Source organism: Macrobrachium rosenbergii, chromosome 42 (assembly GCF_040412425.1).
Source record: "Macrobrachium rosenbergii isolate ZJJX-2024 chromosome 42, ASM4041242v1, whole genome shotgun sequence".
Lineage (NCBI taxonomy): Eukaryota > Metazoa > Arthropoda > Malacostraca > Decapoda > Palaemonidae > Macrobrachium > Macrobrachium rosenbergii.
In genome coordinates, this window is record NC_089782.1 from 19,546,441 (window position 1) to 19,572,203 (window position 25,763).

Consider the following 25,763-nt stretch of genomic DNA (forward strand, 5'->3'; position numbering starts at 1 on the left):
TTACAAGCCCTACAAAAAGTACTTTCTTAACACTTAAAAAGGCTGGATTAAAAAGCCCAATGAAAATAAAAAATTTATTCTCTCTACACAATGTCATCTTTCAAGTTTTACTTTACATACTGTAATATACTGAAAATGGAATACCTTACGCATGGCAATAAAAGAATATAGTTAAGGAATTATAAAGTTATGCAGTTTTCAATTTGCATTTCAAAACTATTACTGTACTATAATAAACTGCTTTCAAAGACGGAAAAATACTGAATTAAAATTTAAAACAAAGATCACTTTTCAACTGCTTACTCTTGAATGTTTGATCTCAAATGAGATCTATATACAAATATGAACAACAGATAACCAGTCATATATTCCTGCCACATTTAAAGGTACACCAGTTTTGGTTCTGTAACTTCAGATTACAGTACTAATAGTGAAAAGGATGGTAATCCTTGAAGAATCATTTGTACAAGACTTGGTGAGGATCTGAATTTACCAGAGTATAATACCCCATCAAATTAGGCCCCAGTCCCTAAAAAATTACAGTTAACACTGACTACAATAACGCATTTGTCAGCATAACTTTACTCCCACTCAATGTCTAGATATTAGAAGCTCAATATGTTCAAAAGCCTCTTGTATTTGTGAAAAGTACATAAAAAGGAGTGGCAGCATTAGTCCATCAAAAATAACCTGACCTTGCTCATTAGATTCCCACAATCAAACAATTTCACATTAGAGCCATAATACTATTTTCTAAAAGACAAACTATAATCTTTGTTGGCTGTTGTTTGTTAATCACTGCCCTGATGTCTACAAAGATCTCTGATTATCAAAAGGCTCTTTGGATATTTCACATCAATCTGTGGATACTCATAAAAATTTTATGAAAAAGAAATATGAAAATACATAACACATTCTATACACTGTATCGTAATAAGGACAGTATACAATGGCTGAAGATAAAAAAGCATCAAATAATACATGGGAAAGCTATACCCATATATCCAAGCCACAAAGCCTTAAGATGGAGATGACATCTGAAGTAATGTTAACATGGGATCTACCTTCCATATATCAATAAAAAAAAAATTCAAAACAAGCTTCACAGGAGGCATACAAAAACCATTATGTATAGTCAAGACAACATTTGGCGTATCCAAAATCTACTGCTTCATCAAGCCTTAACACTAGCTTATCAAGTGAATATGAATCTCAATGAACGATGAAACATTTACAGATGAAACACCGCGAAGAAAACTTGACAATCGTACCTATTCACAACACCAAAGGAGAGTCTATCTTATCCACAAATCACTGCCCTTCAGGTATCCGAAAATAATGATGTCATTGAGTGGACAGACTACTGAGCAAATCTGGCATGGAACCACAATTCATTTAAAGAACAGTTCCTTTGATGTTAGCTAAAGTCACATGCTCTCTCACTGCAACAGGGTTCACAATTAACCAATACAGGATGATCAAAACTAAAAATAGTATTCATAAATTTGTATACTGTAGTAAAGTTATTTAACACCTCTAAGTCTAATCTGAACTAGATGGTGGTTCAGTTCAAAACCTATTATCTTCATAGAGTAGAGCAAAATTGTTGCTTCTTGATATGGAGTGTCAACATTTATGAAAAGGATGATGAGGAAGGACTGACATAATTACTACTGGTGCAGATCAATTGCTTACTGTGAGACTGAAAATACTGTAACAGAAAAGGGCACAAATTCAAAATCAATAACTAATAAAGAAGGGGAGAATTATTAAATTAAATTTTAAAAGGAAAAAATACAGCACAACACATCCAAACGCAAAATTGTGAAATAGCCTGCTGCAATGTTTCACACACAAAACAGTAAACACTGTACATGACTCAGGTTTTGTTCCAACAAATTATTCATGAACATTTTAAGGGAACATCTGATACATTAAATTACTTGGGGGAAAGGCAAGGAAAAAATTTCCCCAATGGTATTCAATTCATCCTTCCTGCTTGTAGTCTTAAGCTCATACTTACTGGAAAAAAAAAAGGAGAATGCATACTGCTCATTTCGATCTCTTTATAACCATATAAGATTTATGTCTAATACAGTACACAAAAAAGATGACATGTTAAACCTTACCAAATTTGTAGAATATGAAGTCTGTTCAATAAACACACAAAAATGTTAACCTCCAAATGAAATTGCTTGTTTATCTTTTGGTCTCTTTAGCACCTAGTCTTGCTTTAAGAACGAGGTCTATTGCGGCACCACTTCAAAATGTACTTCACTGTATCAAGATACACCAAACTATGTGGCTGCACAATGGTCCATTATAATTATTCTTCCATACATGAAAATCTAAAGGAAATAATCGGCTTGTGGCTTCTTGGCTGGAATTCCTCGGCTCTCTTGCGGTGCTGCTTCAAAGATGGTGAAGTCTCGCTTTAGGTTTTCATCTAGTTCTAAAATGGCTGCAACATTTCCACACCTGTTGACATTAAAAAGTGGTTCTGTGTTACAAAAAAAAAAAAAAATTGTAGATATACATGGCCAACTCACTGTGAGCAAACTATTTAAAATAATACCAAAGTAAATGACACTTGCCAAAAGATAATTATATATAATACATAATATTTAAAGTACAACCATGAAACCTATAATTACTGGCCAATTTTTGAAAACATACCTATAACAGTAATTTGGAGCTGACCAAACAGTAAGGACAGTATTATTGAAGTGCCATTTATAGCCTTCCATTACTAACTGATGCGCCCGACAGATCATGTCGATGCCATTTGTATCGTTAAATTGTGCTACAACATCTGATCCAAACAGATAACCTGCACCACGCGGACTGACACCCCAACCTTGGGTATCTGTAAAAACCAGAGATGTTTGTTAATGTTCAGGTAACATGTAAATATGATACTTATGGAAACAGAGGCAAGTGCAGTAATGATATTTGCTATGTAATACAATAAATTACTTTCTTCAATACAACCCACTAATCACATGATACCTTACTCCATGCTGAATTTGTCCTGAAAAGAACCCAGCAACTCCAGCTCTCCCACACTGTCCTTGCTTTCTCATTCATTGAGCCACCTTGTCACTATTAAAGGAAAGACTTGAGTTTGCATAAGGAAGATCATATTTCTCATTACCTCCAGCACTTACACCCAAGTGGCTTCTCCCTTTGCCTGGGCTCAAGTTCAGTTCCAATGAATACCCAGCGAGACCTACCTCCAAGCAAGAAGACATGGTTCAATACCTATCAGAACCAAGTGGTACAGGTGGAAGACTGACAAGGAACCTCCAAGAACCTAAAGGCCATAAAGAAGTAGTTCTAGAGTGGGTTTGAAACAACTGTTAGGAGAGGGTGGAAACTAAGAGGGAATAAAGAACATGAATGGATGAAGAGTAAAAGAAATGAAAGGGTTTGCAGCTCGAGTATTGCCTACAGTGCAATGTGCCGAGGTGCACTGATGGCACTAACCCTTTACGGGGGAAAAAGAACATAAGCATAACATCATCTTTGAACTTGGGTCATTCTTTACGGCCTCCCAGCATTCATGATGCTCTTGGAAGGTCAAACCATTCAAGTTATGACTGACATCACCATCCTGACCTACTTTAGTGCTGCTAAGCTGTAGATTATTATTACCGAGTAGTGGGATCAGATCACCGAGCTAATTTATTTAGCTCTTAATGGGCTGGCTTAAAGGATTTGCTTTTATTAATGAATAAACTTTAGATGTTATATAATAAATTATAGCTCCTTAAAAATATTAAAACTGGGTTAACTGGAAATTACAGAAAGTCTGGTTATATTTCTTGACTGATTTGTTTTTTTAAAAAACTGGACATTCATTGTAAATTAATTATATTTTGGGCAGTCACATAACAAATGTTTACCTGTTAATTTTACACTACATTCTGTACATAGAGGGATTGGGCTATTCATTAAATACCCATGGGTCAAATGAGAGATAAATATTAATGTGAGCGGAAGGTAACCATCACCCTGATATCTGTATCAGTCTCTCAGAATTTCACTGCCAACTCCCTGAGCAGGAACCACCAAACCTACAAGGCAACATGGCAGCTGTAAAGTACACTGATGATCGACCCAATCTGCAACATCCCCATACCACAAATTGTCCATGTTGCTCCTGCCAGCCCGACCAAGCAACATGGATCACAAAAGCAATACTCCAGAGGTGGGACAGCCTGGAGAGCCATGCACTCACTATCCTCACCCCTTCAGCTTGATATATAATGTGATGGCAATGTTTGGAAACAAAAGAATATAATCTTTGGAGAACCAGTAGCCACCAAGGGAGTGATTTCCAGGCCTTTTGGCCCTTGTCACAGACTTCCCAAGGTAACTTCCTGCATGGAAGAAGTTGCTGAAAAAGGCCCCCCACCCTCTTTGAACAGGTTCCACAGCAGGTTGGAAATCCTCCTGCTTCACATACAGAAATTATCCAGTGTAGCCTCGGAGAGAGAGAAGGCTACTCCCTGCATATCAGTGACAAAAACTTTACCATGAGGTACAGGCAATATCTACCTCTTTGTGTAGCTAACAGAATGCTTCTATTCCAGTAATCAAAGACTTTTCCATCTTCCTCAGTTCTGAGAAGAGGTTGTCCTTGTCCATTCCAAGATCTGAAGAGATGTCCTTGCTAGCCTTCTCTCCATAACTGCTCCCATATCAGGGACTTCTCACTAAGAACATGGTATTCTTGCTCAGGTACAGTATATCTAGGAAAGACTTTTCAATTGTCAGAATTAAGGCCCACATATGCTTTGAGCAATTTCCACTCAATGGATTTCAATACACAATAAGTCACAGATCCCTAGGGATTTTTTCCCCCCTGAGGCCCCATAGCCAAAGTTCAAAGACTGGGAAGAGCTACTACTTCCTTTTGTATCTCCCTCTCTCTGGCACACCCACATCCAAGAGCACATGAAACAAAGTGAGCACTGCTGTTGGAATAAATACTTGGGCTTATGGATCCTATCCTCCTCCTACTTACTAATCATTGCTTTATTCACGGAAATCCTTGGAAGCCAAATTTTGGAACACCCTGATTCAGGCTGCACCACTGTTAGGTGCCTTCTGAGGAAGGGTTTTCCACATGGATCTTAGAACTGCTATGTTTGGAGTCCTTCCCTCTATATACTAACTCTGATATGTAAGATTAACAGATTGTAATAAACAAGTATTTTTTTATGAGATAAACTCATTCTTCACAAAAATTCCAAAATCAGAATGGACCAAATAAAATGTGTGTTCTTTTCAGTGTAATAGTACAACTGAGACAAGTTCTACATGGAATATGGCATTTTTAAGATCAATGGCTCTGTTTGAATACTTTACCATAGAATCCTGCATTTTATAAGCAGTAATATTTTCTCGGAACTTCAGAGAAATCATATGCAGTATATATATTATATATATATAGTAATTTTTTTGCTGGTTGGTCTAGTCAATCTTAAAGCAATTACCAATTCAGGAAAGGTTAACCTACAAAATGAAAAGTAAACACACAAAAATCACAGCTAATAAAGCTCACTCATAAACTACAAGCTAATAAAAGAAATTCTATGTACAACAGATGATTATGAAAATCTCTTAATAATGAAAAATATTACAATTAACAGTACCATGAATTTTACAAAGAAAACAAAAAAGATGGACTATGGCCAGAATATTCCATTAAGATAACGCTGCTGGCAAATCAAGTAGGTTACCTTCTGGATCTGACCAAAGAAGATCACACATGGGACCATCATGTGGCACCTCCTGTTTACGATCAATAGTACGTATCTGATCCAACGTTTGAATGCTTGGAGATAACCCACCATGGACACAAAATATCTGTAATATTTTGGAAAAGGAAATCAATAAAAACAATGTGGCAATACAAGAAAAAAAATTTGAAATAGAAAATTATACATCTACCAAGTAATAATACCTACAAAATCCACACTTCCTAAGGAAAGTGTATGTCATTATCAAAATGACATACAACCTAATGCTACATCTAGTTCAGCCCTCATAAAACAGTGAGGAAAGAAAAAAAGTAGTCTAATCCCTACCAACATAGCAGACCTGTCCCATCTACACTAACTTAATAGTACAGTAATTGGTGAAAATTCTAAGGTTTGGCTTAAGTGGGCAGAACTAGTTGGAGCCAATAGCTACTATGAAAACTGACTGATCATAGCAGAGCAGCAATAATACTTATATGGTTGCACAGCAAAATGGTTTAAGAAAACTAAGGAAAACATGAAGAATGAAATACTGTATAATGAAATAGTTACTCCATGGATAACATAAGCACTTACTTTTCCATCAATTATCGCAGACAGGGAAAGGTAGTCGAAGATTTCAGTACAATATCTCCATACAGTTATTGAGCCATATTTTCTTAAGCACTCATCGTAAAACCCGTACACTTGTGTAATTTGCCGTGATTCGTGGTTTCCCCGAATTAACGTGATTCTATCTGGATATCTTACCTGACAAATGAACAAATACAATTAGCAGAGAAAGATGTATACAGTATAACAAAGGAATGTAGAAAAGCCTAGAGTCAAGATCACTAATCTATTCACAGTAGGGCTGTACTGCCTAATGTGAACAAGTTGGTGTTGGAGGTATGGTCTTTGGAAAGACAGTGTGCTTGTGGCGTCTATGTTGGTATATGTGTTTTAGCAACATACCTTTGGGTCACAGAAGCACTGCTTTCTTTTACGTTCCGCTGGCTCCTCCTATCTCAAACCAACTAACAGTCAAACTTCTTACTTTGTCAATTTCCACTGTACACTTTAGAAGCAGTCTTTGGACCAGCTTTATGTAAGTCAGAAATGACACAATGGTATCGTTAACTCTTGTAATAATGAATGGTTTATTTTCAAACAACTGTAACAATAACTTGTGACTTATTTCATATTTTTAAATATACATTCTCTTGGTCTACTATACTTTGCTTTACCTTTCAACTGCTTTTTCAATTCAGGTCTACAATTTTTAATTGCTTTATGAAATCAAAATTTACTGTATTATTTAAATACGTATACTGATGTGCAATTTTCTTCTGCTCTGGTTGTTCACTAAATGTCATAAGATACAATGCAATGAAATATATATAATACTGTATATTCACAACATGATCACTCCATGCACAGAATACTCCAGACAATGAATGAATGAATTTATGAAATTTAAGCTGTATGGCCCTGCAACGGGGCTGCGGAGGCTATTAAGCAAAATGAATATATTTTTTCATATTACAATACTTAAAATCTCACGCAGACAAGCATATACTAATGAATCAAAGTTATAAATATCACTTAAACACATGCAAATAATTGAAAAATAAATTAAAAGTACAACATTCAAATTCTGTCATGAACAAAAATTTTTAAAAAGGCCATCATAGCTCAGATAAAACCTCATCACCCAAAATCTCAGCTAAAGTTTTCTAGCAAAGGCCAAACTTTCTCCATCTGCTCGTAAATCAGGGAGCAGCATGCAAGACTGTGCTCAACTAACATAAACCTGTCACAATGAGCACACATTGGTGCTCTGCTACCATCTAAATTATATTACTTATGTGTGAGGTGGGTAAGCCAGATCCTCCATAAAGTTAAAACAACTTTATTAAACTTTCAATTGCCATTAAAAATGAGAAATTTTTAATTAATTTGTATTTTTCCTAACATACAAACCTGAGGTCTTTATATATGGTAACTACTGATCTCATCTGTGAGTTCAATAATATTCATATAATAATTCTGAAGATTAAATCCCCACCTGTGATCGCTCCTACAGTGAACCGCCCGTATTCGCGTTGTCAACGTTCGCGGACTCACGCATTCGCGGGTTTCTCTGTGGAACATATCTAGCCATCATTCGCGGAAAATTCACCGATTCGCGGTATTTTTCACTGAGAAATATTCACTAATTACTGTATTTTCATATAATTTTCATGAATAAATGCACTTTTTGTGATAAAACTATTAAAATATTCAGGTATAAGCATTTTTACAGGGTTTTTCTGTGTTTAAGCTATCAAAATGGGCAGTTCTAAGTGTTTTTAGAGGGGTTTTAAGCATTCGCGGATTTGACCCATTCGCGGGGGTGTGTGGGACACATCCCCCGCGAATACAGGGGGTTCACTGTACTGCTGTTGAAGCTCTTCTAAGCTCACGATAGGATTCGAGAACACCTCTGGATTTTCTTGGCTAAGGACAGATGAGGAAATATCTCCTGTTCCTCAAGAACTTGGTGGGATTAGGTTTTGGTGGCTTACTCAGCCTAGCCTAAGTAGTTGAGTTCTTAGCCTAGCCTACCTAGTTCGAAACTGTCTTTATCAACCTGCTCTTCAATATCCCAGAGCCTGTTTTTTGGGATAGTGACTTCTACAAGAAGATTTCCTGTTCATCAAGAGTTTGGAGTTGGGTTAGGTTAGGCTGGGTACAATTCCCATCTTAGCCTGCCCTTATCTATCCTTGCATCTCAATATCCTAGTTCTTCTTGTGACTTTAAGCATCAAGTTCAGTCTTTAAGCTCTATGTAACGTTGCTCAGGAATGGCACTAAGGTGGTTCCTTAGTCAAGAAAAAAAGGGGGGGGGATGTCCTATCATCATAGGGTAACTCCTCTTTTGAGAAGCATACTGAACTTATCTTATCATAGGGGATCTCCTCATAGGGCGTCTCCTCCATTGACAATGGACAAGTTGACAGTAGAGTACTTAGCATTAATCTGCATAGATCATCTTATCATAGGACACTCCCTGGGGTTATCCTATTATCTTCTCTGTATACATTGCTGATGAATGGGGTTGCAGTAGCATGCTCAACATAGGCGTCAATCAGACACGTTCCTGGATGAGGGATGTATGTCAAACAAGTTCTTCCCTGGAGTCTATGTCCAGTATGGGTACAAAGTTTGTCTTCTTTGGCAATGTTAAGTGAGTGAGCACACCTACTTTACCTTATTAGTTTCTACTGCCAGATTGATTTTAATACCAATAACGGTGTACAAGAGCACTCATCATTAGAGGACTGATCTCCTCCTTAATATTCAAGAACAGCTTTTATGTTCGTGGAATTTTGAACAATGGTTCTTGGCTATGCTAAACCACTTTCATTCCTGGTATCGATGAGATCTTACTGATAAGGACAGTGGAACTGACTGAGGCACTGATCTCTTTCTTTTCTAGTTGCTTTCTTCTTTACCAAGATAGGTAAGAAGATAAGACCTATCAAATGTTGGACCTTTAGAATACACGTGTCTGAAGTATTCCAGGAATGATATCAGACGTGTATAGTTTCTTGCCTAAACAGGTATATCTATCAACTAACCTGGAGACTAAGTTCTAAAACTTATTTTCTGTCAAGGAAGGGTGTCAGGAGCCCCTTTCCGTGGTCCTCATGTTGTTATGTTACTCCTGTAAGGAGTGGGAAATGCAGGCAGTAATTGATGCTTACAAATCCTCAGTATGATAACAATGACACCATGATGCGAACATGATCCCCAAAGGTCCTAATGTCCTTCCATGTCAGGTCTGCAGCAGTCGTAGTACTTGGATAGACATTAGTACTTTTGGTACGATGGCCAACAAGGAATCAAAAGCGAGATGGATGAAGAGTCAGCACTTTTCGATGAAATCATGGGATAGGACTACTGATCTTGACTTCCGGTTCTCGCTCAACCTCAAAAGATTTATCATACAGTAAATCCCCATATTTGTGGGGATGTGTACCACACCCCCCTGCAAATAGTTAAAACCCTCTTAAAAACACTTAGAACCACCTATTTGGGTAGTTCAAACACAAAAGAACCCTCTAAAAATGCTTATACCCGAGTATTTTAGTAGTTGTATCACAAAGAGTGCATTTAGTCATGAAAATATGAAAATACAGTAATTAGTGAATATTTCTCAGTGAAAAATACCACTAATTTTCTGCGAACAATGTGTATAATGTTCCACAGAGAAATCCGCGAATAGGCGAGTCAGCGACTCGTGAGAACGCAAACACAGGGGATTTACTGTAGTGTCTTCTCTTGATTTCTTGTTGTTGGCTCTGTTCTGATCTGCTTATTCTGCATATTCAAAGGTGATCAGTTAGATTGATAATTTTCCTTCGATGGTCCTGTGGCACCAATGACAGTATGACTTCTGTGTTACCCCATAGTCTAGTCTTTCTATCCAAAGCTAATGACTACTTCGTTAGCTTCGAGCTGCCTGAGAAACGATGGCAAGGGATCCTTTCTCGAGCTAGGAGACTGATCAACTGAGCGTACCATGAACTTCCTACTGAACATCAGTATCTTTTGGGTAGGGTCTCTAGAAGGCAAAGTCATCCATATGTCTATCACATTCAGAAAGGACATGCAGTTCGAGTACTACGATAGTACTTCACATTCATATCCTCTTACCTTGGAGTGTTGACCATAGGCAAAGGAATCATTTCTCTGCCTAAGGGAATGACCTTACAAATGACCCTGCAATTTCCTGGTGGTCATCAGTACATTTGAGGCAACATCTCCAGGGGCCACAGTATTTTTCCTAACATACAAACCTGAGGCCTTTACATAAAAGGCCCACCTCTTACCACCCCTTATTTTTTTACCTGGGCCAAAAGGTGAACCGAAGAGATTGAATGCATACCGGTTGGGTGGGCAGTACTCCCGCCCCTGCCTTAGGTAACTATTACCATAACCGCCTTGCAAAAGTTTAACGGCCGGACTTTCCATCTTTGCCGAAAGTTATCCAGAATCCTTCACGTACATCAAAGGGAAGCGCACCATTTTTTGGCTGGACATCCTTGAACATGGGAAGACAAATGTCAAACCTGGTCATGTCCGTGGAAATCTGGAACTACGGTGACTAAGTCACAAACATGTGAGCGTTGAGGTGACAAAGCCTATGCTGGAAACACATCCCCAAACGTCCAAAATCTCTCAGGTCCAACGAAGGAAAGTGCATCAACTCTCTAGCTGGAATGTCTGCTAGAATCTCCATGGCTGCTCCTATCTTGAAATATGTGGAGAGAAACGTTGGCTCGGAGTTCTGAAGAACACCAAGTGTCCTGCTCGAGCCAAACCCCTGGCCAAAGCTGAACACTCGAGACAAGCATCCACCATTCTCGGATTTCTGAAGAAACCAAAGAACTAAAAAAGAGCTACCAAGTCACATACAGGACGAACGTCGGCTGTCCGTAGAAACACAGGCGGAGGAGACACTAGTTCAGGGAATATTCCCGGAACTAGTATCGGAGAGACCCATGACACGAAGAAACCCCAGTCCGTAGACAAGGGAGAGTACCAATAGAAGAAGGCGAAGATGACAATGGTGACAGGATTCTCTTCTTCGACCTTTAATGCAACTGGAGAGCCTCACCATGGTACACATATGCGTGAAGAACCAGAAAAGAATTCCTAAAAACCCCCAACAGGCTGAGTTGATCGATCGAAACTAAGACAGAGGAATTGGTTGATGACATGAGAACTAGCCATGACTTCACAGTCCCATCCTTAATGTCACAGGAGCAGACGACTAGGGGGGCTAAGATTATCCTTAATGTATTGATATTTTTACCACTGGCTAGGAGGGGGGACAGCCACCTTCCTTGCCATTTATTTACAATGTATATGAATGGTTTTTCACACAAGAGTGAGGGACAACTTTTCAAAACATTATTAAATCAAAACATTATTTAAATCATTGTTTAAGTGGCTTCTTTTGCTTCCCAGTCCATTAACTCATCATTGAAAATTCCCATGAGAGGGAACCACACAGAAGTGAACACCTTTGTACCGATAAGAATGTGAAAAGGCCACTCTTGAGTTTTTTGGACTACAGGGTGTAAACTATAGAAAACTCTCAAAAAATCTAATGTATGATTAGATACATTATGATTTTAAAATCAATTACAAAGTCTTAACTTGTGTTATCAACTATGCGCCAAATACAAAAGCACAACCAGGTAATTTTGCTAGTTATGATTCCTCCTTATAGACTGCAGCACATCCAATTCATTTCTGACTGAACAAACAATAAATAGCTTCAATTTATCTTTATAAACTGCATCATGTTCAAGGAATTTTAATTTATCATTTTCCATGGGAATGATGTTCTTTGAAAAGGAATTTTGGCACGAGCAACAAAATTTTCAGGTAGTAGGAATGGATAGGGAAAACTGAATCATTAAATTCTGAATGCCATTTTCACTCAAGCCACACCTAGGAAGAAGTTATAGGAAGCAAATAATCAACTGTCTAAAATCACCTTTAATAGCCATAGCTTGCAGAGAAATATTTAAGTTTAAGATGAACTACTGCTAAGGCTTCATACATTAACTACAACGATGTGAGTAGAAGGAAAAATGGCATTCATAATTCAATCCTGATTGGACAGGTTAACTGCCTACCATGGTCTCCTGCAAGCATAAAAATAGCATTTTCATAATAAAATTAAGTTTCATATATACTTACCAAGTAATTACATACCTATAGTTTCCACTCGCGCGGCAGTTAAAATTTTGAAGTTTGTGGTAACGATTCGTTTATTTATAGTGTAGGTAACTGCCCCGTCCTCTATTGGGGAACAATAGGTAAAAAGTTACCAGCGATCGTCGCTACTTTTGTGCTTCATGTCCATCAGAGGGGAGGAGGGAGGGTTCTGATCTTGTAATTACTTGCTAAGTATATATGAAACTTAATTTTATTATGAAAATACCATTTTCATATATGTCACTTACCAAGTAATTACAAAGCTGAATCCCACATTAATAAGTGGTGGGATAAATGGACATATTATGTTCCAAAATCAATCAGATAAGAGGATGAATCTGTAACATAAAAATCTGTTAGCACTGATAAAATTCTTATTGTAACCTTACCTGGTAAGAGAGTTGCAGTAGATGATGACTGCCTTGGTCTGTGCTCATCTTGACCTGTAGTGACTTAGCAGAATGGTCGTGGTGAGTCCCTACTTTTGAGAGGGGGCTTTAGAGTGAAGGAGACTTCCAAACACCCATAAAGCAAAACAGGAAAATTGCCCTTGCCCTGGCTGCTGTACTAAAATACAATAAACCAATAAAAATAGTTACCAACACCAACAACAATAAAGATTAGACACCAAAAATTTCAAAGTGAAGGAGTTATGGATAGGAAGGGTTGCTTCCTGTGCTTCCTCCCCCAATACCGAGCCAGACACAGATAACGGACATAAGGTATTGCAATTTTCGTAAGTCATTTCAATTTCTTTAAGATAGTGTGAAGCAAAAATGGTGCATTTCAGTATATTTGACTAAGAGGATGAGTGAGTGATATACTATGCCTAAGGCATACTGAGGAAATGCCAACAACTTTACCATATTGTGTGCTTTCACCTTAAGGGAAGGTAAAGACATCATCTTCTATTTGCAGTGCGCCTCAATGATCAGGCTTCTAGGAAAAAACGACAGAGCATTCTTAGACTACGGTTTAGAAGGAGTTCTTGACGGAACACCAGAGGTTACTGGAAGGGCCTCTGATTCTCTTTGTCCTGTCTAAATAATACCTCAGCACCCTCATTGGGCAAGGACCTTTCCTCCTCCTCTGGTCCTAGAATGTCCGCAAGGTTTTTAATAGAGAGAACAAACATGGCGGGGATTGAAGCGGGGACTTCGTTAGAGGAGCCAAATGTGAAGGTGCAAGCAGCATCTCCTTCGAGAAACTGATGCACTTGTCTATAGCGCAAGTCAATTCTCTTTTGGCGGTGCCAAGGCAACAAGAAAAAGTCTTCCTAGTTAAATTCTTGAATGAAATGGTGCGGAAAGATTGAAACAGGACCCGTTAGCCATTTAAGTACAACATCCAGGTTCCATGACATGGAGTTGTCCTTCACCTGTTTATATGTCTCGAAAGACTTAATCAGATCCGTTAGGTCTTGGAAAGCCAAGTCTACACCTCTATGCTTGAAGACTAATCCCAGCATAGCTCTATAGCCCTTAATAGTCAATGGAGAGAGTCCTTTGGAAGTCCTGAGAAAGAGAAGAAAGTCTGCTATTTGGGTTACAGTGGTTTTAGCAGACAAGATGTTATTGCTGCTGCACCACCTGTGGAAGACAGCCCGCTTGGCCTGGTAGACTAATGTCTACATCTACAAAAAGCTTCACCAGCTTGCTTTGAAAAGCCCTTCACTCTGACAAGTCTCCGGATAGTCTGAAGCCTGTCAGAGCTAGAGCAGATAGTCCTTGATGGAACTTCCAAAGATGAGACTGTTTGAGAAGAAGTGAACTTTGAGGCACTAACCTTGGAAAGTCCACAAGAAGCTTGAGATGGTGCGGAAACCATTCTTTGAGAGGTCAAAAGGACGCTATCAGGGTTATCGATACATTTTTGTGACTCCTCAATTTGTTAAGAATCCCCCACTCACCATGCTGAATGGTGGAAAGGCATAGAGGTCCAGGTTCGACCACTCTATCAGCATTGCGCCCGTCACCCATGCCTGGGGATCCAGGACTGGTGAACAAATACAGAGGAAAAGCGATTTTTTTTGATGTGGCGGAACAGGTCCACTGTCGGCCTGCACAACTTCCAGAGGCTGTCATGAACACCTGGGTCTGGGTCCCACTCTGTCGGGAAGGACCTGACCCCCGTCAACTTATCCGTCTGCCAAGGCGTTCACACCTTCTGGGTGAATCTGGTGATAAGTCTGACCTGATTCTAATGCTGCTAAACTAGCAGCTCTTTTGCTGGATTCCACAATAAGCTGTAGGTCCGTTAAGTAACCAACTGGTTCTTGGCCAAGTTAAATAGGTCTAATCCTTCCGGGCCACCCTAAAGAGGCTGTTAATCAGCTCAGTGGTCAAACCAAAACTTAGGGTATAACAACTTCTTCTGGCAAGGGGAGAATGAGTGGGTTCCACCTTGATTCTTGATATGAAGAGCCGTGTGGTGTTGTCGGAATGTACCACCATATGGTTCTATTTCTAACTTTTTAAAATTTCAGGCAGAGGTGAATGACATGTAACTCCTTGCATGAAAAGTCGGGGTTAGAGGCAGTAGTATAGGCTTTCCCCTCTGAAAGCCTCTCCTGGATGTCCACCACTGGAGATCCCTACTTCATCTCGTTCATTACTGGAACGTCTGTGTCCAGTTTGCTGTCTTCTGTTCCTTGTGTGTAAAAAGAGACTGAAGGGGCCTCATATGAAGTCCTCTAACTTCACAAACTGTTCTATGGATAGAGAGGGTTCCCAACAGACGCTCATCATCGATTCACTAAGGCAAACTGGGCGAAGAAGGTCCTGTAATGACTGAAGAGTAGGACTGTTCTCTTTGGGGAGGGAAAACCTGACAACAAGAGTTGATCCTCATTTAAAATAGAGAATCTCTGAGTTGGGGCTAACTGGACTTCTCTTGATTTATTACAAGCCAGGTTCACTCTGAAGAAGGGTAGTCAGTGGGCCCCTTGCACTGTTCCTGACACTGGGAGGCGGAGGAATGGTCGTCTAGGCATGGGCTTATGTTGATACCTGGGAGGTGAAGCCATCTCGCGAGGGGTGACAGGACTGGCGTGAATACTTGTGGGGCAATGGAGAGACCGAAAAAAGGGCCCGAAACTGGAAGACCTTGCCCCCGCAGACAAATCTCAGGTATTTACTGGACTCCAGATGTATTGGGATGTGGAAATATGCGTCCTGCATGTCGAGCGTTTTCATCCAGTCGCCCTATTGGATGGAGGATAACACTGACTGAATTGTCTTAATTTTGAACTTCGTCTTCTGTATGAAAAAGTTCAAAGCATTGACATTGAGGACAGGTCTCCATCCCGCCGATGACCTGGGGACCACAAATGAGTGGTTGTAAAATCCTCTTGAAGTCCGATCCTCCACTACCTCTATGGTCTTCTTCTCAGAGCCCTCCAAGTATGCCATTAATGCAATCGGGGAATTCACGAGAGGAGGGTAATCTTTGAGAACTTTGATTGCCCAAGGCTCCGTGCCTCTTGCACTCCACCTCTGCCAGAAGAGGGAGAGTCCAGCTCCCACGGGCACAAGAAGGACAGAGGAGTCACTTTTTAGAAGAGGTTTTGGTTGAAGTCCTCTTGATGGACTTAGCGGAGAAACGCACTTTGGAGAGAGGGTCTTGAAAAAGCTGTCTGCCTCCCACGAAAGGTATGCTGTTGCAAGAGGAGATGACTTAACAGAAAAGGCAGAAAGTTCCTTGGGGCACTCTGAGGATTGTGCAAGAAGGTCTTGGATTGATTTTTTCTGCAAATCAGTGGCAATCTCCTTCACCGCTGACTGAGGGAACAAATACTGCTTATCCAAGGGAGAATATAAAAGCGCAGACTTCTGAACCGATGTCACTCCTCTCATGGTGAAGGAGCGCCCCAACTCCCTCTTCTTCAAAACTCCTGTGGCAAAAAGACCTGCAACTTCGAAGGAGCCATCCCTCACTGCCGTATCTGCACAGGATAAACTCCCAGCCAATCTGCAGCCAAGTCAGACGCTAAAATGCCGTGATCTTCTATTTTCCTGGTAAGAGCTCCTATCGACCAGTCCAGAAAGCTGAAGACTTCCAGTACTTTAAACAAGTGCTTCACAAGGCGATCAAACTCTGAAGAAGCGAAGAAAACTTTAGCCAAAGAAAAAGCCGAGTCTATCAAACCTGAGAAGTCACCATGGGAAGAGGAAGCACCCGCCAAGGAAGGAGCTTCTCCAGTCAAATAAGAGAGACATCTCCTGGCCGTCAATCTAGCAGGAGAAAAGGGGAAAGTGGCCTTCCTTTGTTCCCTCTTAACGGACAACCAATCTTCTACCTCTCTAAGCACCTTTCTCGCTGACAAAGAGAGAACCATCTGAGGTAGGTGGGGACTAGAATCTGCTGGGTTTCTCATAAGGAACGTGGAAGCAAGTGGCACTGGAGCAGCTGGTTGGAAGTGCGAGGGGAAGGTTGCCAAAAAATATCTCATCAGGGAAGCATAAGCCATTGGAGGAGGGGTCTGGTACAACTAATTCCTCCTCTGAAGAAACAGGAGAAAATATAAGGTCTTGAGGAGGCTTATGTGAAGGGGGAGCCTTATGCAGGAGGCCAAAAACATCTTCCAACTGCTTCTTGATATGCACGAAAGAAGGACCTTCAGGCATGCAAGTGGGAGACGATGACGTTGTAGGTGTGTGTTCAGTGGAAGTCCGGTGGACAGTTGGTGCCGGGCGCTCGGTTAGTGCTGAGCGCTTTGTGGGAGCAGAGCTGGCTTGAGGCGGGCGCTCGGGGGAGCAAGGTGGGCACTCTGGAGTCCGAGACAAACACTTGACGACTGGGAGATGGTCTGGCAAACACTGGACGCTCATATGGGCGCCCAGAAGAAGAGCGTTTCTTAGAAGAGCACTTATGAGCCGAGTGATGGAGTTCAGCATGTGAACGCTCGAAGAAGGGCAAATGGGGCTGCGCCACATACTGCAACCCGGTGGCAGACTAGCAGAACAGTCTTTCGCATGCTTCGGAGAAAAGGGAGAGACGTCTCTATCATGTCTTTTCAAGGGACGAGGTTCACCTGGGAAGCGGCAAAAACGCTTCATATTAGCACTAGTCACTATTGGAGTCAGACGATAACTGTGATGCCTTTCCAATGATTGTCAGAATTACGAAGCACTGAGTCGCATGAGGGGGGCCACTGCCATGAGCAAGCCCCGCTAACCTCCTTTGGACCTCTGGTATGTCTGCTCCCTAGGTTCAGGGGAGTGTGACAGTGACCTTCGTCTGGGAGCGTCAGCGGGTTGGACAGCCACCTCCCCCACTGGCACTGACACTGACATTTAATACTCTGCACTTCGTCCATAAGGACTTTAAATGATTCACCCAACTTAGACATAGTATTAACTACTCTCGAGGCTGGCTACGGTACCGAGATCGGAAGCATGGGAGCCAGGAATAGGAATTGATGGAGAATTATTAAGAGGTGTAAGGATGGGGGATAAAGCAAGGGCAGGAGAAGGAATGTTAATGGTCAATGAGTTGAATGTTAATGACAGGCTCTACTCTCTACACACTGAGCTCTCCTTTCAGCTCAATAGATGCCCTCCTTTTCCTAACTTTAACTAACTTATCCAAATAAGACCTGAGAACCTACCATTTCATCTCATCCTATCCACCACCTTCATCACAAGTGAGATCTATTGAACACTCTTGTCCTCTATATTTTACAGATCGTATGATTCTCGAGTAGGTTACTTTGGGTCATTCTGGTCTTGCCACCCTCCTACATTACCTAATACTTGATGAACTGGAATCAGACATCATAAATAAAACTACAGAAAAACCACTAGGCTAAGCTGAAAAGCTACCAAAATAATGGGTACTTCACTGAATCCTTGGGAAGGCGAAGAAAAACCTCAAATTCAACCATCAAACCATTCAATGTTGACGGTAACGCCGGCAGAAAAGTAGTGATTATCGTTGTTAATGTTGTACTTACTGTTCCCCAACAGAGGGCGGGGTAGTTACCTACACTATAAATAAACGAATCGCTACGGCGAACTTCAAATTTTTAACTGGGTCGCAAGTTCAAAGTATAGCTATGTAATTACTAGGTAAGTTACATATATGAAATTCCTGAATTATGGTCTTGAAGCACTGCCTCTTAGTTGTTCTGTTCTAGGTCTCAAGACCTCTTTGCAGTTCCATTGCCAATGTTTAACTTGAATTTAAAACCTTTTTAGTAACAATGATATTAAGATGGCTCCTTGCAACACCCTTAATCACTGAACAAAAAAGTTAACCCTCTAGAAGGGGTGACCACAAATATATAAACCAACACTTATCAAACTGCTTTTCCTGATCTAATGATAACAAAAATACCATGTACTGTCCACAGAGAGCACAATTAAGACAATAACAGTAAAAATTCACTAATAGATAACTGACTTACCTTTAATGCTAAAAGCAACAGGAATGTTTCAACACTATAAAATCCTCTATCGACAAAGTCTCCCATAAAGAGATAATTTGTGTCTGGGACATCACCTCCAACTTTAAAAAGTTCCTTTAGGTCATAAAACTGGCCATGGATATCGCCACATACCTGGGAGAAACATAATTGAAAAAAATTAGTATATAAATACTAAATTCAAGACTTACCTCTCCATTATATGCATTTACTACTGCTGACACAGAAACAAAAGCTATATAATAGAGGTATGGTTAATTTCAAATATAATAAACAGGTTAAAATTATTATAATGTACGCAAAGACAAAAACATTTACTACAGACAACAGACTTGATTCAATTTACTCTAAATGGCTCTTCTGCCGCAGCTGCATTACTTGTTGCATTTTACTTTTCATCCACTTCCACTGGTCTCTTCCCATTTAGCTGTCAAACTTTTTTGACTTAGCCTCCCTACACTTATAGTAAGTAATGGTATAATGACAACAATGGAACAAATTCAATAGATAACATAAACTAGACATCCAATGAAGCTTGGACAAGGAGCCCCCAGCCCCCTCAAGATTTACTTATGTGATTACTCAGTCTCTAATCCTATTTTTCTCTCATCAAAAGTCAAGTGCTACAGTCAATTTATCAGTACAGTATATACTTTATGTACAGTATATGTACATGGTTCTAAACACACACATACACCCCTTTCCTTAACATTTTATTCATCGCAGAAAATATATTACAAAATACATCAAGTTAAACAGAAACTTACTGTAACTGGAGAATCTACTCTCTGAACGTTGCTCTCTTCAACAAGTATTTCTCTTGCCTTTGCACAAAGAGCTTTGACTTCAGCTTCCTTGATAACTTCACACCTTCGCAACTGCTCAATCTGTCGGTCCAGGTCACTGCAGTCACCCATTTCGTAGGTTCCTCCAATTTCCTCTAACAGCTCTGTAATACAAATGCAATCAAAATAAGTGTAAATTTTAAATCTGAACCCCTACAAATGATATTTGCCAAAGATTGAAATTCACTTCTACACATTAATCAACAACGATGAAAGTACTAAATATAAAAATGTGGGATATAAAACATCTCGTAACATTAATACTGTACTTATCTAATTAAAGCACCAATTACCACTTTAACTGTAAGTCTTAAGTGGAGGGGAGGCATACTTGAATGTTAAAAGCTTAATGTGTACTGAATTCAGAGTCTGATAAGGTCCTAAGCATGAGTGAGTCTGAAAACTCAAATCTAGGAAAACTCAGGAAGAGCTTGTTCATCTTAAATCGACTATGAAGTACAGGTCAACAGATAGCCATATCATATCCATAGTGAGGACCAACTAAGAAATAAAGTTTTGCAACTCACTGCATCATGGCCAGTTCTAGCACATACTTGGCCTTGTTGCTGCCTTGTCAGAGAAAAAGAAGGGAGAGTACCCCGTCACTCACCCTGTCCATGCCAATCTCATACCTGAAGTGCTGTTCTGTCCATGTGGGGCTTGGGTAGCGGAGGAGGAGGTGTGCTTGTAGTTGCCATACAGCTGGGGTAGCTCCATGTGTACAACAACCTCTACAGGAAGCTCAAAAGCTCTGAGTTCCTTGGCAAGAACAGCAGTACTGTACTAATGGCAGCCAAAGATGAGTTGCTAAAAATACAAAGGGACAGAAACATTTCCTAGTACAATAACTTACTCCAGCAAAACCGAAAAAATAGCAGGGTTAGGTGGTTGTGAAACATGGACCTCTGTCAGAGAGTGCAGGCAGGTTATCCACCCTCATGCAAATACCTACCATTCCAAGCCAGGGGGAGAAAGAGGCAGCAGTCTAGGAAGAAAGAGCTGAACTACAGTAATTCTCCTTCTAATAAACCATCAATCATCTTTTGACCTCTGCTGCTGCCAAAGCTATCCACTGCAAAAGCAACTAGCCTGCATACTCCTTGCAGAACCAACTACTGTAGAACAACAAAACTGGTTACACTACAACCAAGAGCATAAAGTTGCCTAACACCCGCTTATATCCTTCACACATTTTGCTGCTCACTTTCCTTGCTCAAATCCAAATTGAACAAAACAAACAAACAAACATCAAACTTACAATGAAAAAAAGAAAAAAAAGAAAGAAGTTTCAACATGATGGTCAGTCAAAGTACAAAACGCATCTTGACAAAGAAAGTGCCAACTTATGACTGGTGAAGGGAGTTTCCCTATTCACCCTGCCTATCCCTAATTAAGCACCTTGTCAATTTTCAATTTCCATTTCCAGCTTGTGCTGAAGAATACCCTACATCAAAGATAATGGTTTTTATTTCTGTAGGAACAAAGGAGGTTCCATAACACTGGAGTCTTTAGTGGCAGCAGCATTAGCAGGGGACCCTTTACCTGCAGCTAAGTGGTTCAGGGATGCAGCAAAAGTTGGGCTGCCCAGAATACCAAAGGATGGCCACTTCTACAAGTACCATACTCTAAAAAAGCTGACACAGCAGAGGTAGGTGGTAAAAAATTACAAGCACATGCTGCAGTCTCAATTAAGGAGAGATGAGCACACTCACCTGACTTGTCAATATCAGAAGTGCTTGCCAGTACACTAACTTCACACATATAATCCCCTAAGACTAAGCCAAAAGAGAAAGGGAAGAAGGAGGGAGAGAGGGATGCAGTCCATAAGGAAGGAACCAATAAGATTCAGAGATATCAAAGGCAAAGTATTTTAACAATTGAAGGTCTTTTGGTTTCCTCCACTTCTTGAACTGTCAGAGAGACCAACTGCATACTTCCCACAGGGAAAGTCAAGGCTGTAGGGCCTAACCTTACAGAACAAACTAAACCAGTGGGATCCACTTACACAGAACATAAAAGTGACTATGCACCAGCTCACATAACTCACACTCTGTTTATTTCTCTTCACATTCATGGTGATGGTGAACAAAAACATGCAAACATACACACAAGAGAACAACTTTAACATCCAAGGCACGGAGCAGAACACATCTACACACAACGACTACTTAAGATAAAGTGCTGACTTATGGCAGATGAGAGCTTACCACCAATTAACCACCTTGTTACCAAGCTCCAATGACTTTCCAGTTCACAGTGAGGAATAATTCTACATAACAGGATAAAGTTTTTATCTCAATGGAACACAGTCAAAGCATGTTAGCCTAGCCTTGCCACGGCCGAAGTTCTGGGTGATGGTGTGGCATATTAGCACAGCCTACCAGTGAATGGGAAATGCTACAACAATCTTAGTCTAGCCAATAAATACAGATAGCCTGCCAAGCCAGACTGACTTGGTATGATTCTCTATTTGTAAAATGTGGGGAAATTTTACTGGTTTCTTTCTGACAGCCTATGTCAGCCTAAACTGGATGATTCTAGACCAATTTTCTTTTCTTAACAATCTTAAGGTAGTTATATTTGTTAATTTTCACCAGTATACCGACTGTATACTTTTCTGGCAGTCTCTTGCGTTCCAAGTGTTTTTGACCAATATTGTTTGTGAATACAGTAATTTTACAGTGCAGGTCTACATGAAGGTATCAAGGTTTTTTTGGCCTAACAGTATTGCAGTGGACGTAAATAATACAGACATGAGACCATTCCCTAAAATTTAATCATTACCTTAAGTATCAATGACAAAATGGTTGCCTCTCATGGAACAATATTCTTTTTTTTTTCCAGGGTCATTGTTAAGTTGATGCTCCACTGCCCTCTATGTTATGTGTTACCTTTTCTTATTGCTCAAGAATGTAGTCCTAGTATATGACAACACCATGGGTAAAGAGCAGAGGGATATTTTTTCTAGTTTGAGAGAAAATGGACATTTAATAGGGGAGCTGCATATTAGCTAGGGCTAATATGCACTATCACAGAATTTTCAACTTCTAATAATTCATATGACTCTATTCCAGCCTCACTAATTTGTGATGTTTCCTGAGCTATAACAAATTTTTTGAAACTATAAATTAGACCATCTTTTGTTAATTTAGAGAGAAAATGGCCCAATTACAACCAGTTTATTTGTTTGCAGGCTTTGGATACACTGGGCATACTTATGAAATATGTGATTTTTTTTATGTGAAATGGGTTATTGCATTTCTGATAGTTTTTTATGCAATGCTGACAAATTTCACAGGACAACAATATTGTACTTGGATGGGTTTAAGATTTGGAATTGACAATTAGTTTAGAAGTTCATAATTTTAAATTAAATATTTCAATACTAAGAAATTTGTTCCGTGGCGAATGCAATGTTTACACGTTTACATACAAAATGGGCGCCATGTTGAGTACCAGCCCCTTGGGGATGTACTAAAAAACATAAATAAATGTTTGTATATGTATATATAAGTATATATATATTACATCATAGAGGTCTGTGGTGCGGGTTCAAATCCATGCAGCCAACCGGTCAGAGAGGCAGACACTGCTATCCTGTAGACACCCCAGGATTATGTATGTAATCAAAGGATAGGTTTGCTAAAAGCAAATGGGTGTTACAGACTAATCAAACAAAGCCACTACAAACAAAGCCACTACAACATCTTCTAAAACATAACAGACACCTCACACGCCCTGAGCTGTCGGGCTAACCACTCTCCCTCGCTGCTGGGAGAAGAAGCTGGTGATTTGGTATATACATACCTACCGGGGTGTAAGCAATGTCAGGCAGGGCAGCTGATCGAGACTATGGCCTACCCCAAAGCCAAATCAAAGTCCTTCAAAAGAAGGCATCGTGCTTACCCCATACAAAAAATGGGAAAGAGCACATTAAAAAGAAGAATATATATATATATATAATATATATATATATTTTACAAAAACACATATATATAATAAAGACTATATATATATATATATATATAGTTTACATGCACACACACACACATCACAAAGACTGCATATATATATATATATATATATAGTATACATATATACACAATATATATATATTATATATATATATATATATATATATATATATATATATATATATATAAATATATATATACAGACATATCTCAACTTATATCAGACATTATTTGAGACTTGCAGATATGTTATGGATATGTATTTCATCACCAAGAAATTCGGTTCGGTAACGAATGCAGTGTTTACGTTTTGTTAAGGTTCCTCGTAAAGAAGAGGTTAATAAATAGGTTTTTCCGAGTCTGATGTGGTTTGGATGACTCTGACTTTCATTTCCATGGCAAATACAGTAGTCGGTTTCCTTATTACAGCGCACTGGAGGTCAATGGTTTGGTAAAACTGAAGACTAATACTGCACCCCTTTGGTTTGGTAACTACCAGTTTACATGCAAAATGGGCACCATGTGTAGTATATACCAGCAGCCAGGGAATGAACAAAAAACATAAGTAAAAGACAGTAAATATAAGCACAGAGGACAAACATACACAAAATCATAAATAAAAGGCAGTAAATACTTCCGATTGGTGACTGGCCAGAACAAGACCATGGGAGCAGTCTTCAGTTTAACTGATGGTTTTTGGATATTCTCATTTTTTATGCACAGACATGTATTAATCATATTATTTTCAAAACTCAAAATGCACAATTTTTCATGCTGATATGCAGAATTATAGTGAAAAAATTTCTTTCAAGATAATGCCTTGCTAAAACCACAGCAAACTCTCAAACATCAACAGGTTGTTACTGGTCCAGTCTTAAGCTATACACTTTCAGCCTCCATGAATTTAGTTTGGGCAAGTAGCCAGAATAGCCTAATCTGCTCTGATCCAGGCTAGATTCATCACAGTCAAGTCAAACCTCTTTAACGAGTGCTATAATAGTGTAGATTTGATGACTAGTAATATCATATTTGTCTTAGCCTATAACAAAAAAAACCAGAATGTGTCTGCATTAGATTATGTCTATGATGAATTGAGTTTGCGGGTCTTGCAGAGCATCACTGATGGTGTGGGACCACAGGAAAAACAACTACTAAACATTAAAAGCACTAGGCTAGTTAAGAGAAAGCCTAAGCCTTCTATTCCATACGAAAAGAGTTCGGGGGTAGCCTTGGACTCTGGGCAAGCCTAAAGCCTTGGCTAGACGTACTCAGCTAGCCTACCTTGCCAAACTCCGCGGGTTCTGGCCAGGCAAGCCTCGTTTTGGATCAATTAATTACCGTAAACACAAAGGTGCAATTTGTTCTCAGTAACACGACTTCCAGAAAGGCCGCAAACTACATAAACAAAAAAATGATGCGGTTTCTCGCTACATTAGGCCTATGGAAAGCTACCAGACAACTTGCGTCAACTTGGTAAGACTTATTTCAACTGGATACCTACCGTAATGACCTAAAAGGTGATTCATTATCATTTGAAATACGAAACAACACAAAAGGCAATGTGCAATTCCTAGCCTACCCACCTCGACACTTGAATGACCAAAATTAAACAAAATAAAGAAACAGCGTTTTCTCTGGCAAGGCTGTTCTGTCAAAACATTCAATGCGGTTCCTGAAGTATAAATGATTATTTATTTTCTCTTGTATCTGAATAATAAATTATGATATAATATTTTGTAAATAATATTTATTTAATTAATGTATCTATTTAATTAATATTAGTATTTATGATATAATCCTATTATAATATTACTGTAGACTTTGTTTAGCTAAGGGTATACATCTTTCTAAAGATAACGTTTTCTAAATGAAACATTTTAAATATATATATAATTAAACCTCAAAATAAACGTTAATATTTTCGCCATATATGTCTATACGAATAAAAGATAACATTAATACATAACTTATAATATAGAGTCCGAAGCTAACAGTG

At 39.4% G+C, this 25,763-nt stretch overlaps 1 protein-coding gene across 3 annotated transcripts; it reads right to left on the reverse strand.

Moving 5' to 3' along the window:
• Positions 1-60: 60 nt before the first annotated feature.
• Pp4-19C (protein phosphatase 19C) lies at positions 61-25,441 on the reverse strand. Of its 3 annotated transcripts, none has more exons than XM_067085689.1 (7): positions 25,351-25,441; positions 19,716-19,897; positions 18,931-19,083; positions 6,345-6,518; positions 5,748-5,874; positions 2,677-2,866; positions 61-2,478 (listed from the first exon to the last, which is right to left on the reverse strand). In XM_067085689.1, exons 2-7 carry the CDS (start codon positions 19,863-19,865, stop codon positions 2,349-2,351), a joined length of 924 nt encoding a protein of 307 aa, XP_066941790.1. In that variant the 5' UTR covers positions 19,866-19,897; positions 25,351-25,441; the 3' UTR covers positions 61-2,348. The 3 variants fall into 3 exon arrangements, with proteins under 3 accessions (XP_066941790.1, XP_066941789.1, XP_066941791.1); XM_067085688.1 differs by having other exon boundaries at positions 25,269-25,428; XM_067085690.1 differs by lacking the exon at positions 25,351-25,441 and adding an exon at positions 25,049-25,274.
• Positions 25,442-25,763: the final 322 nt, after the last annotated feature.

Excerpts from the sequence above, each read along its gene's own strand:
- Pp4-19C (XM_067085688.1), bottom strand. The coding sequence starts at position 25,299 with ATGATAATGAATCACCTTTTAGGTCATTACG. Across the intron at positions 19,084-19,715 it reads GAGTAGATTCTCCAGTTACA|GTATGTGGCGATATCCATGG; the intron begins GTAAGTTTCTGT and ends TGTTTCTCCCAG. Across the intron at positions 2,867-5,747 it reads TCTTTGGTCAGATCCAGAAG|ATACCCAAGGTTGGGGTGTC; the intron begins GTAACCTACTTG and ends TGGTTTTTACAG.